This window comes from Struthio camelus, chromosome 19 (assembly GCF_040807025.1).
Source record: "Struthio camelus isolate bStrCam1 chromosome 19, bStrCam1.hap1, whole genome shotgun sequence".
Classification (NCBI taxonomy): domain Eukaryota; kingdom Metazoa; phylum Chordata; class Aves; order Struthioniformes; family Struthionidae; genus Struthio; species Struthio camelus.
Genome location: NC_090960.1, coordinates 8,213,382 through 8,226,122, shown reverse-complemented (window position 1 = coordinate 8,226,122; position 12,741 = coordinate 8,213,382). Strand labels below are relative to the sequence as shown.

The window sequence follows — 12,741 nt, the reverse complement described above, 5'->3', positions numbered from 1 at the left end:
ATGCAGCTTGTTTTTTAGAAGTTATCTTTAAGGGTTTTAAAATTATATTTACAGAAGACAAGAACAAATCACCAAGCAATATGCAAAACAAGACATTTATTCTTAGAAAAGCAGTCAGGTTTATGTACAGTGAACCACAGAGGAAGAATAAAATAACACATTGCTTTCTTCAAGATCCTTCCAATGTGCCTTCTTTGACGATGACTCGTGCAAGATTTCGTGCAAGAGCAAGTCTCAGCATTTCCACTTTCATAGTCTCAACGTCGTCATCCTAAAAATAAGCAGCGTTGGAGGTAGACTATTACACACAGTAATGACCTGATAAGTTCTGTTTGTCTCTAGGTTTTAGACTCATGAGGGAAGAGTGCATTTTAGCTAAGGACTTATTGAAGAGAGTAAAAACCTGTGTTTCCTACATTTTAGATCAACACAAGGCAGATCCACTAAGCCTTTTCTGTTTCTGGCAACTGCAGAGGTTTGCATGTGTAGCAAATGGCTCCTTGTTTGTTCTGTGCCTGGAACATTTCATAGCTTGAGCTGTTAGGTGGCAGCATCTCAAGCTTTTCATTGTTCATGTAATTATGCAATTATTTATCTTGGAAAAGCATCATAATGCAATCCAAAGCAGCAGAACAGGGAAGAGTAGAAGCAGTCTTGTACTGCTTTTGTGTATATTTAAGTAAAGTACGTTAGGATGATGCCTCCTTTGGCCAGCCTTTAAAAATAACAACACGTACCAGCCTCAGTACCTCATGCTCTCTGTCTTTTCTGCCTCAGTGCAGGAATAGAAAGTTAAGGCTTGCTTTCCCTGACTCCTAGACAGCCCTATTGATTCACTAGCCAGTTGCCCTTGAAAGAGGTAGTACCTGGAATTTCTGCTTATCTGACTTCCCTGCTGTCAAGTCTTCCAGACATCGCATCAATTCGTAAGTCTGCTCTGCTGAAAATATGACCTGTGGAAATTAAAAGTATTTACTGAAAATGACTGAGTTTCAGAACATCACACAGTCTGAGAAGATAACTCAACTGAGGGGAGGAGAATGCTTTCACACTGCCACAGATCCATTCTAACCATAGGATCATAGGATAATTCAGTTGAAAGGGATCGCAGGAAGTCCAAGCTCCCGTACAAAGCAGGGTCAGCCAGGAGGTCGGAGCAGGTTTCTCTAGGCTTTATGCAGTCATGGGTTTATGATTACTGAACTGCCCTTTTCTTGATGGCTCTTAAAAGCAAAATGCAACTTAGCAGAAGGCAGCACACTAGAACAATCTCCAAGCTAGGTACCAGAAGAAACTGGATGCAGCACACTTAAATCATCAGCATATGTGTATTCTACTGCTATTTTCCTAAAAGTGAGAACTGAATTAATAGTTGATTATCCTATCCTGGATTCAAATGGGTATCTTGTGATAGTACATGGGGCTCCTTTTTTTGCTCCCACTGATAAGACATTTGGCGAGCTATGCAATTCTTGAACTCTCATAAACAGTTCACTTGCACTGGGAAGTGCAAGTCCTAGCTTGGGGGGAGAAAGGGGTCGATACCTTGAGATACTTTGTCTGGAAGAAAGGGTGTCTGACCAGCATGCTCACCTCTTTCTGCTCCAGCAGGGGAAGGGCATCTGTCAGCAGGGTCATCCAGAAGGAGCAAGGAGCAATATGAGCAGTCATCAACATCAGAAGCAGCTTGGCAGCTTCAGAGAACCTCTTCTCACCATACAGCCGGTGGAATTCTCGGTACTTCCCTATGCACAGGGTGTTGGTGAAGGGTATAAGGCATTAGTGGCCATCAGAATAGCACAAGCCTAGGTTACAGGATGTTCTGAGGCTGGTTTGCGCTCATGAAACCTTTGGTAGAATTACCCTCAATTGAAATGAATCCTCAAAACAGCTGAGCCTAGATGATTGGGAAAGCTGGAATCGTGTGCCTCGAGAAAGGTTAAAAGAGAGGCTGGCTGAAAAGGCAGCAGAAAGCCTCTTATTGTTATTGGTAAGGTTTACTGCTTGAACCAGCCTGTCAACTAACTGATACTGTCTCCAGTTTCTCAGTGTGGTGCTGAGGGTTTGCAGGGTGAGCAACCGCATGAGTGGCTTAGAGAGAGAGAGACTGCTGGTGTCTGCAAAAACCAGAAATGGGAGGGGAGAGGAGAAGGGACGAATGTTCTTTTTGATACTTCAGAATATCATAAGGCCTGAAAGGCTTCATAAGCTTCCTGATTGTTTATATGGAAACTGAGATCTTTTGTTAATATGGAAAATTCTGCTTTCGCTATGAATCAGTGAGATCAATAGCCAGTACATGAAAACTGGCTGAAGATGAAAGTGGGTTTTAGTCTGTGGTGTTTGTTTATATCCACTAAACCGTCAAAATAGCTGGAAGTAACGATTCCCATTCAGATTCCCCTTTGATTAATGCTTGAGCTCCAGACAGAGACATCTGCAAGATGTCCAGCAAGAGTATACCTGATGTTTCTAAAATCTCCAAAGAGAAAAATGAGCAGAAGTACTTGAGGCCTTCCAGGAATTATTATTAAAAAGCAGGAAGGGAAGTCACTTTTAAATAATCATGGTTTCACAATTAAACTACAACTCTGGGGCTCATGCAAGAGTTGCTGGGTGGCATTGTGCACAGGGAGTGATGAGGGAATATCAATTTCCAAAAGTTACAGTTATTCTAGACTTAATTTAGGATAGTTCAAATGAAGGCAATACAGTTCCAGTTTTGCAAGCCTGGACCAAATGGGAACACACTAGCCTTTAGGATTACCCGCACTGTAAAGCTGTTGTCAGCCAGAAGAGAATCAGTCCAATTGCCAACAGCTATTCTATATTCCCATTAGATGTTGGGCCAAGTATTTGGGGTTACTAAGTGCCATGGCTGCAGGGAAAGGTGCACTTCAGCTCTGTTTCCTGTCTTGGTCCATTAATCATCAAAGGCCACAGAGTAGCTGCAAACAGATGGGCAGATTACTGCAGCCTATGCTTGTGCCAGCCAGGAGAAGGAAGTTGTGGTATGTAAAGGAAACTGGATGGAGGCCTTCCACTGTTACATAGCACAATTGCTATAGTGAAAGAGTAGGAGAGATCTTTTGTTTGAGTGAGCTTGATATTGGCACACTGAACCAAGAAGAACTGTAGAACATTTTAAAGAACTTTATGAAGCTAGTAAAATTATCAAGTCACCAAAAGAACTGAAACCAGTGCCTCCCCTCCCCCCCCCAAGTCTTCCAGATTGCGTTCACTAATGTTTCAAAGAAAGCGTCACTAGGCAGTGATAGAAAGAGACTAAGAAAGAGGAAGCGTATGAATGTCAGAATTCAGAACTGTCTTGCTCAAAGATGCACCAAGCAGATGCCTGCTGTGAGTGCAACTGGAAATGCAGTCTCTGGGTAGCAAGCAGGCTGTGTCCCAGCTCACTTTCAGTCATTTGCTGTCCCCTCATCACCTATAACAGAATGTAGCCAGATGGAAGAAGAGACAAGTCCAAATAGTTGTTTAGAGTTAGGAATGTTCTAAATAACAGGACAGAATGAAAACTGGGCAATTCTCACCAAGAAATGTCAGACGGTCACTGAGAAGCATGGATGGTCCCAAATTATCAATGAGGTCTAAGTCAGAGAAGCATCCCTTTTCACAATAATCCTTGAGGAATCTGAGGAGAAAGTAAAACACAATAAAAGCTTGGAGGGGGAGTATCTTCCACGTTCATTTTGTATCTCCTAATCCTTTCTCTGAGAACTTCGCTATGGAACTGAGTTCCATTTTAATCAGCCACCTCCAAGGGCTTCAGAAGACATCAAAACATTTCCTGGTAGCAGCCAATGAGCTGGTGTAATGTGTGTCTAACAGATAGTTTATTTACTCTTCTAGGTTTTGTGGTAGTTGAGATTTTTTCTTTAAAGGAAAAAGTGAAAGAAGGAGCACAGGAAGCTGAAGCTGGGGGATGCACAAACAACACTCCCACATCATAACAAAAGCTCCGTTTTTCTGGTGTGTAAAAGAGTTGATAAGCAGCAGGAGCAAATGAAGCCCTAAAAGCTTTTTGTCTGTTTTGGCAGAGTCTTCATTATGCTGCTTTTTTCAGGATCTGCTTCCTGTGATGGTTTTCTTTCACCTTCTGGTGAAGGAAATATAATGGCTCTTACTCCCTCAAAGAAAAAAAAAAAAAAAACAGAAAAAAACCCAGCAATCTCTCATTACTCCTTTTTTCACTATTTAAGACTGACTATTACCTGGCCTTCTATCCAGCATGTAATTTCAAAATTATACTCTTAACTATGCAAACAGATTGATACCTGCCTATTTCCAATTAGCAAAAAATACATTACATGCGTTGTTAGAGATTAAAAAGCCTAAAGAAAGTCTGGAATAAAGCCTATATTTTTTCATCTAGGTCTAAGCTAAGCATTAGCATCTTCTTCTACTTGATAACAACCTTCCCATCCCTTCAAGGTCAAATAGTGTGACAAGTTTATTCAAAACCAGGGACTCAGTGAAACCTTACTCTGTTACATACAGTATAACTGTGATTTAACGTGTTTTTGCAGAAATGCTGTCCTAAACAGCTCCCACTGACTTGTTTGGAGACTGTGTATGGTGAACTGGATTGGTTTAAAATGATCTGCTGAATAAAGCACAGAAAGGGATTATCTTTCACCCAAGTTAGTTCCCTAGTTCACTGTGTAGTGCATCAAACGACTGTACTGGAGCGAGTGAAAGGGGAGCGCGTGAGGCAGAGCTATTGCCAAAAGAAACATTTATCAAAGCAAGGCTTAGGAGGACTGGCTTGTTAGATGAAGTCAACTTGTTTCATCTCTGCATCTGACAGAGTAAAAAGGGGTAGAAAAGAAATAGTTAAGGTGCTGCAGATGAAAGTGCCAAATGATGTTATTTTCTACTCCAGAAGCAGGTGCTTGGTCTGAGGGAAACGAGTCTCAGTCTGCCTACCGCAGGACCTTTTCAGGATGGCCACCTTCTCCCCATTCCTACAGTCCCACTGTAGCAGCAGCCGTCTGAGAGCTTGACTTAAACTCACCTGTCTGATATTAGTGTAGCAAAAGCCGCATCCTTAGCTCTGATGCTCCAAGACAGGGCAGAGCCCAAGCGATTGTTCCGCAGCGCTTTCATGGCCATGATTTTACAGATGCTACGAACTTGGGCGAAAGGCACAGGAGAAGAGGGAAAGAAAGAGTCAGTTTCAGTAGTTTCAATTACATCACTATAAACAAAGCGATTTCAAGAATCAACCACCTTGTTCATGCATCTGTCTCTGCTCGCAGATCCTCAGCACTTTGAGAGCCTTTTGTTCTGTGTTAAGGGGTATCCGCTCAATATGCAGCTCCAAATAAACCCTGCCATATTCTGGACAGTGGTCAAAGTAATCTACCCCCAGCTGCCACAGACTGAGAGAGAGAGAGAGAGAAGAAAAGTCAAGCATTCCAATCACATAAGACTTTAATGCTGTGCTTATTTAAGTCAAAAGGAAGACCTGAGTCTTGATTAATAAGGGTCAGCTCTGATTAACTTAGCAATTGCATCTGAAATGGTTTTACTTTGTATGAAATACTAGTTGCCTCTTTTAACAACTCTGGAATACCTGCATCTCACAGGTGGTTTAGTACAATTTGCTCTGTACCAAAAAAGCCACAGAGGAAGGAACAATTCTATCCTAGTCAATATGCTCGATGGGTTTTTATAGATAGTTTTTGTCTTTAATTCAGGAAAGAAAACTTAGTGTTGTACAATCCTTTAGGGATAACTTTGCTGAAATCTTAATAGCCCCTTCACTGAGTTTTGCCTGTTTACTTTATTAACATTAAGTTATTTGCTTTGGCTACCTTGATGTTAAGTCTAGCCTCTGAGCAGAGGAGAGCTGCTACCTGTGATGGGAGAAGAGTCCGGAGGCATACTCTAGTAGAAGGAATTCACGCATGTTTGAACCAAAACTGGAAAAAAAAAAAAACCCAAAAAATGAAAGTCACAAGCATTTTTATTTGCACCTGCTGAATTATTTCAAACATATTTTTCATTTAGATAACATATTTTCTCATGGGCTATCTTAATAAGCTTCATACCTCAGGCCTAAGCACGTAGGGCAGCTTTCTCCTTCGGAAGGCCTGCCAATTATTTACAGCACTTAGCAAATATGATTTACAAGCAGCAGTGAGTGCTTTAAGCAACTGAAACTTCAAGAGAATTCAGGTAACATTCAATTGCTCAAATTTAAATTTTTAAAACACATGAGTATGAAAACTCTTTTTAGATAAGTTTCTCACCATACCCAATAATCACAAATGTTTGGGCCCTTGATTATATTTCAGCTGAAATTATACATTTAAAAAAAAAAAAAACCACTAACTTTGCACTGAGGCATTGCTGAAATAGCATGTCAAATTCATCAGGTCAGCAACTGCTTCTGCTCCTCAGAACATCTGGGCTGCTTGTAACCTCATGGGCACATGCAGCACTTTTATTTTCCATTTTCTGCAAATGCCCAACATGCCCCTTTTCAATGAAACTCCACGTGCTGTTTCAGTTATTCTTGTTTATTTGCACTGATTATTCAGACACCCAGAAACACTTACTAGAGATTGTGAGACTGCAGGAGTTTACAGTGATCCAGGAGGTCAGTCAGATGAGCCACAAACCACCAGTTGCTGAGGGCAATGCTAAATTTGAAGCAAGCAAAAGAAAGAAAAAGCTAAGCCTACAACCGCCAAGGAGTAGGTCAGGTTTTTCCACAGGCATTTTTTTACTGTCATAGGACATTACTGTGTAAAGGCTGGTTGCAATGTCCTAGACTTAATGGAATACTTTTAATTGCAGCCTGCTTCACATGCTCTTGTTGAGTTCTTTAAAAGGATGATCCAGTGGGGGTACAGAGTATGGGTACAGACAAGTACACTGGGATCCCCGTGACTTCTGGAGTGAAGTCACGGAGAAGAAATACCATAAAACTAGACAGTCAAAAACCTTAAAACTCAACCTGCATTCCTTGATCACTTGATGCATCTCGAATTCAAAGGCTGCCATTAAAATGATGTCTAGAGGCTCAGGGCTGCTTTCTCCACCCAGGAACAGGTCCATACTAGACTGTGGAGTAAGATAACAAGACATGATAAATGAAAAAATTGTGAGACGGTATAAAGGAAGACATTTGTTTGGTTGCAACAGCTTCATTTAGGCTATTTTGTGGGAAAGAATATGCTTTAAAGATGGAAACAGATTAACAGAAAAGAAAATATTGTAGTGTAAGGAAGCTGGGAAAACAGTTTGCAGAAACAAGACTGGTAACACTAGACACTCAAGAGACTCAGTCCTCAATGTTTTGCCTGTAGTATCAGTCTCCCAGTCCACTTCCAAATTCTAGGGAAAATCTCATGGGTAAGACTGTAAGATGTCAATCCTCCCAAAGCTGTTTTGTTTTAAGTACAGATGCCCTTGTGCATTAAACTGTGGCAGATATAAAAAGAGTTCTATTTCATGCCTGTGCATAGAAACGCAGTTCCATTGGCTTCACAGTGGGATGGGAGTAGAGGAGTCGGGTAACCAGAAAGTGGTACCAAGTAGTCATGAGGTCCTTTTTCTCCAGTATGGCATTCTCATCACCCAGCAAGATCTGATGGGAGAAAAAACATGAGAGCAACTCTGCCAATACAGCAATGTAAGTAGCTGCATCTTAACTCTTCAGGGACATTACTCCCATTTTGCAAAGTTCATAATGGGATCAAAATTAAACAGCAAAGGACAAAGCTCCTTCTCAGAGCTCAGTTTCCTAATCACCAATGTGGTCTGGGACAGGAAGAGAAAGCGATCAGCCCAGGCTTGCAAAGTCTGTGGAAAATCCAAGAATGCAGTACTGAGCCTGAAATCTTATGATTTAATGAACAGATCGTCTAGCATATCAAAGTCATTTATGACTACACAGGACTCCTGAAGTACAAAAGGATGGACACTCATCCAGAGTCTCCTTCTGTGTCAGCCAAAACGCACCTTGCAGATGGATTCCATGTGGGAATTGGAAGCAAAAGTTCTGTCCTGTAGATACCGCTGACATTCTTCATGCCAGTGCTGCCATTTCAGCTCCATCTCGGTGAGTGTCTGGGTGTTGCCAAGCTGAACACAAGATGTACGCACAAAAGGTAAAGGAAACGTCAAGTCAAATTGCACTGGCTCAACTCATCCAGCCATTCATGCTAAAAAGCTAAACAGTGGGCTGCCACCAAGTGTTTTCCTTTACCCATCTAAATAAGGCAAAGTGACCGACTGTACGAGAACCAACAAAACAACTACAGTGATACAGCTACAATTTTTCCTCCACAAGGACATCGTTGTAACAGAGAAACGCTGTTGGTAGTCTTCAAGGAATGTTCTCTGCAAGACTGTGAACAAGTTTTCAACAGGAACCGTTACAGATAAACGGACAATGTCTCCTGCTGCAAAAGTGATCTTTCTGGCAATGTTGTTTTTTAACCTAACGGTTCTTTCCTGTATAGTTGGGTCTTCTGGACAATTCAAGAATGCAAATGTTACTACTGAGATACTTTAATGGTCAACATGCTGTGATGTTATAGGAGCCACGGTGGAGATGAAACAGTGTCAGCCCTCAAACTTTATTTCCCAACAGAACTGCATGAAAAACTGCTTTGTACATACACTGGGCACAGGCATCTTCTTCATTAAGTCATCCAAGATTCTGCACATGTGCACTGACGTGGGATTGGCACTGGCTTCCTTAGAGAGTAAGTGCCGCGCTTCATCCATTCGGCCTTGCAGCACAAAGACATCCACCTGCAAAAAAACACCTGTTTGTGAGCATCGCACTGTGCAAGCTACAAAATACCCGGCTGGCGTATCAGAGGGGAATTTTAACTTGTGATTTAGACAATATAAGTGAAGTTAAAATGCTTAAACTTTAGGCTCTGTTAATTCAAATACACAGTACAAGTCGTGGCCTCTGTGAATCTGAAATGAGAGGACTGTGCTAGAAACAAGGGGCAGTATGATCTTCACAGTGGTTTCATCTTAAAACTATATATGCAGATAGTAGCAGTATCCCATGTATCAACTTGAGACGTGGGATCACTGTCAAGTGGGGAGGAGGAAGGCAAAGCAGATAAAGGTGAAATCTCTTCATCTAGGAAGCTTATAGATGGCTTTACTCACCACATTCCAGAAGAGCTCGTGTTTTGATGGATTTTCACTGCTCAGAACTTCACGGACCATGTTGTCTACATCACAGACATGAAGTCGAACCCAGTCAAGGAGGCGAAGCAGGAGGGGACCAGCTTTATGCAGAGAAGGTATCATTCTGTTACTTCCCAACTATGTTGCTTGCTATTTCATATGCTTCCGACATATGAAATATGGTCTGACAACCATTAGATGAGGCTTACTGATCAGATTTCTATCTGCCTCACTCATATTACAAAGGGAGAGAGATCCTTAAGTAGCCAGGCCATGGAAGCGCTAGACTGCTGACAAAATTACATGTGGCAAGTTTCAGACAGAAGAGGAAGACTCCATCTATAATAGCTTCCTACAAGAAGCTGTAAGAAGGACTCTTATCTAAGAATCCCCAACTTTAGGACACAACAGGTGAGTGACTCAGATCACAGATCTTGCAAAAGACATATACAGTGTTTTTCTTCATTTCATTTATCATCCTCTCATTAACTGGATATGAGGCACAAGGTAATTAACTTTTCTTCACATTAATAATCTACATTTGTGAACCTCTCATCTGAATTCAGGAACTGAGTAGATAGCATATGTTTGCATACTCTGATCATTTCCTTCTTTAAAGTGCTGATATAAGCAAACTGAATTCAAAGACAACATCCTAAAGTTAAAGGAGTTGGACCAGAGAATGTGTGTTACCTGATATCACCTTACACAGCTGATACTTAAAAATGTGTTTATGCTTAAAAGTCAAATAAAGTGACAACAAATGTTGTTATCACTGTTCTCCATTATATTTTTGCAAAAAAAGCCAATTCATAGTTTATTAGGTGTGAGGGGAAAAAAATAGAAGACAAATCTAACAGTTTGCCATAATTCAAGATGTAGAAGACAATTTGCCAAAGCAGAAAAGGTATTAAAGAGCTTATTGATACTTGTCATTAATATTTCCAAAAAGATATTAAGATATGATACAATGGATGCTATACACTTTTTAAACAAATGAATAGGCAAACAAAAAGCCCTTCAATTTTAACATCAAGGGTAGTTCACTGCTCACCTACAGCTGCTTCAACAAACAGGATCTCACACAAGTTCCAGATCAGCTCCATCGCAGAAAGAATAGAAACCTGAAAAAAGCAGGGACGCGTTTCAGACTTAGTAATTATTACAATAGTGTTCTTTTTTTTCAACTGCACAAAGGCATTTACTGCCCATAGCAATTGCTCAATTCAGCTTGGTTCTTAGAGACAAGAGAAACACGCTACTTATATTTTAGAAATCTAAATTAAAAGACAGAAGCAGGCCACAACTTCTCTATTCACATTCACCTTAGAAAATACTGCAGCGGTTTGTGTATTCAAACACAATAATAATCTGTCATTAGTGGGAGATTAAAATAGCAGAGGAACTGTTATTTTCAGCCTCTTTGCGCTCCTAAGATTTAACGTTACAAACAGCATTCATTTTTGTTTTATAAAAATAATTTACGTTTGCATTTGAGATTGCAAAGAAAGGCCAATTAAGCAACATCAGTGCTGCTAATAGGACAATGCTTCTGTGAGCGCTGTTCTTCCCACAACATTATTCTAGAGTCTGAAAGTCCACTGTGTACTTCCAGAGCTTGCTACAAGGCTCAAACATAGTTGTTGGGAACTTCAGCATTTGAGAAGTGAGGTTTCAGCCAGGTGAGTACTGGCCCACAGCTGGATTTCTTAGATGGCAAGAAAACATCACACCTGTAAGGCTGAATACACATTTAAGAAATGGCAGTATATCCCAATGTTGGGCATCTTTTTACTGTTTTAGAAATACAGGTGCTAACTATTTATACCCATGTATTCTTGCTCACGTACTGTATTCAATACACTAAGCCAGAGCTGCAACTAAAACGCATTACTGCAACAGTGTCGGCCTTGACGACTTTGCTAGCCAACGGTTCCTCTTCAGTTGTGACTGTGCAGACATGACTGCGGATTACCTGAGTACTATACTGGCTGTGCAGGGCAGGGTCCCGAGCTGAAACTGAGGGAAAAATAAGGAAGGTCACAAAACAACGCATTTACCTTCTTTCACCACCCTTTACTGATAAACAGTCCTGGTCACTCACCAATCATAGCCTTAGATGAGTACATGCCTGACAAAGGATAACCTTTTACATCTCTTTGTAATTTTTTTCCCACAAATCTGATATATTTACAGGACAAGGATGAAAGGGAGGAGTAACATTTCTCACTTTTTTGGCAGCAAGCTGCTAATTTGGCCCGTTTCCCATAAAACTGCAACCAGAGAGATGAAAAGGAAGCAAATTCCCCCCCCCGATCAATTAAAACATAGTGCAAAAAATCTCAGTAAAGCAGTACAACTTACAGTTGCATTGTTATTTTTACACTCACAGATAGCATTTCTTTTTATCACAGTAGGAAAACAAACAAGCAAACTTACCAGCTGCCTGGTGCATGTCCTCCATACAGGCTCTTATGACCGAGCGGTAGTTTTTACTCACTTGAACCAATCTGCCAAGCATAAAAAGACCACGTTTAGGAAGAGCTGTTTGAGTTTTAGGTCTTTGGCTGTTGTCTGCTAAAGTTTTCTTTTGTCTGCAGGGTTTTTTTGCGCGAGTAGATTCTTCCTCTACTTGGGCAAAGCTGGTGGAAGGTGGCAAGGCGGGAGGCGCTGACTATATACACGCTACGCACAGGTAAAGGCCTTGCGCAGCAGAGCCTCAGGGCCACGCTGTGTAAAATTGTCCCCCAACAGCTGTTTATACTGCACTGTTATCGCTGATTGACAGCGGCTCTAAGTAGTGCAGGTTGATCGTCCCTGGAGGCAGACGAAAGAACGAGGACGACCTTTGTTCTCAGCACTTCGAAACCACGCTCCACTCACTGTGTTTTCCTGGATTTCCCGGCGAATTCTTCCTCGCTCCTCTGGAGGCCGATGAAGATGCCGTGCGACTCGTTGAAGAGCTTGCGCAAGGTCTGTACGTAGATGTCTTGGTCCTTGCGGACGACGAAGACGCTGGAGGAGCTCGGCCGCCCCTCCACGGCTCCTGCCGGCGTCCGGTCAGAGCCGGGGGGCCGCCGCCAGCGGGTCGCGCCGGCCCCCGGGCAGCGCCGCGCCCCGCCCCGGGCTCGGCAGCCGCTGGCGGCGGCCGGGCCTCCGCGCAGCCCCGGGGAGGAACCGGCGGTGCCGCCCGCCCGCCCGCCCGGCCTCGCCGACGCCAACGGCCGCGCGCCGGCACCCACCTCTGCCGCCGAAGAGCGTCTCGCACACCAGCATCTCCGCGGGGCCCCACTCGAAGCACAGCTGCCTGGCGGCGGAGTCCACGCCCGGCACCACCTGCGAGGGCACAGCCGCTGCGTGAGAGGCGCTCGCCGCCCGGCCCAGCCCGGCCCGGCCCGGCCCTCCCCCGGCCCCGCGCCCGCCCGCCCGCACCATCAGCGGCGGCTCCGCGTCCGGCTCCTCCATGGCGGCGGCCGCTCTCGCCTCCCGCCCGGCGCGCAGGGCCCCGCCGCGGCTGCCCGCGCCGCTGCCTGCGCCCGCCCGCCCGCCCGCCCG

At 43.2% G+C, this 12,741-nt stretch overlaps 1 protein-coding gene across 1 annotated transcript; it reads right to left on the bottom strand.

Annotated features, from left to right (window-relative positions):
• Nucleotides 1-76: 76 nt before the first annotated feature.
• On the bottom strand, nt 77-12,722 carry NUP85 (nucleoporin 85). The gene is made up of 19 exons (XM_068914050.1): nt 12,619-12,722; nt 12,429-12,522; nt 12,070-12,232; nt 11,626-11,696; nt 11,162-11,205; nt 10,241-10,310; nt 9,166-9,287; nt 8,656-8,790; nt 7,993-8,115; nt 7,487-7,618; nt 6,986-7,092; nt 6,585-6,668; nt 5,880-5,945; nt 5,251-5,402; nt 5,036-5,153; nt 3,552-3,652; nt 1,594-1,745; nt 867-953; nt 77-271 (listed from the first exon to the last, which is right to left on the bottom strand). The coding sequence occupies exons 1-19, from the start codon at nt 12,649-12,651 to the stop codon at nt 170-172; spliced, it is 1,956 nt and encodes a 651-aa protein (XP_068770151.1). The 5' UTR covers nt 12,652-12,722; the 3' UTR covers nt 77-169.
• Between the last annotated feature and the right edge of the window lie 19 nt (nt 12,723-12,741).

Excerpts from the sequence above, each read along its gene's own strand:
- NUP85 (XM_068914050.1), bottom strand. The coding sequence starts at position 12,651 with ATGGAGGAGCCGGACGCGGAGCCGCCGCTGATG. Across the intron at positions 7,093-7,486 it reads AACTGCGTTTCTATGCACAG|TCTAGTATGGACCTGTTCCT; the intron begins GCATGAAATAGA and ends CTTACTCCACAG. Across the intron at positions 3,653-5,035 it reads GCTACACTAATATCAGACAG|ATTCCTCAAGGATTATTGTG; the intron begins GTGAGTTTAAGT and ends CTTTCTCCTCAG.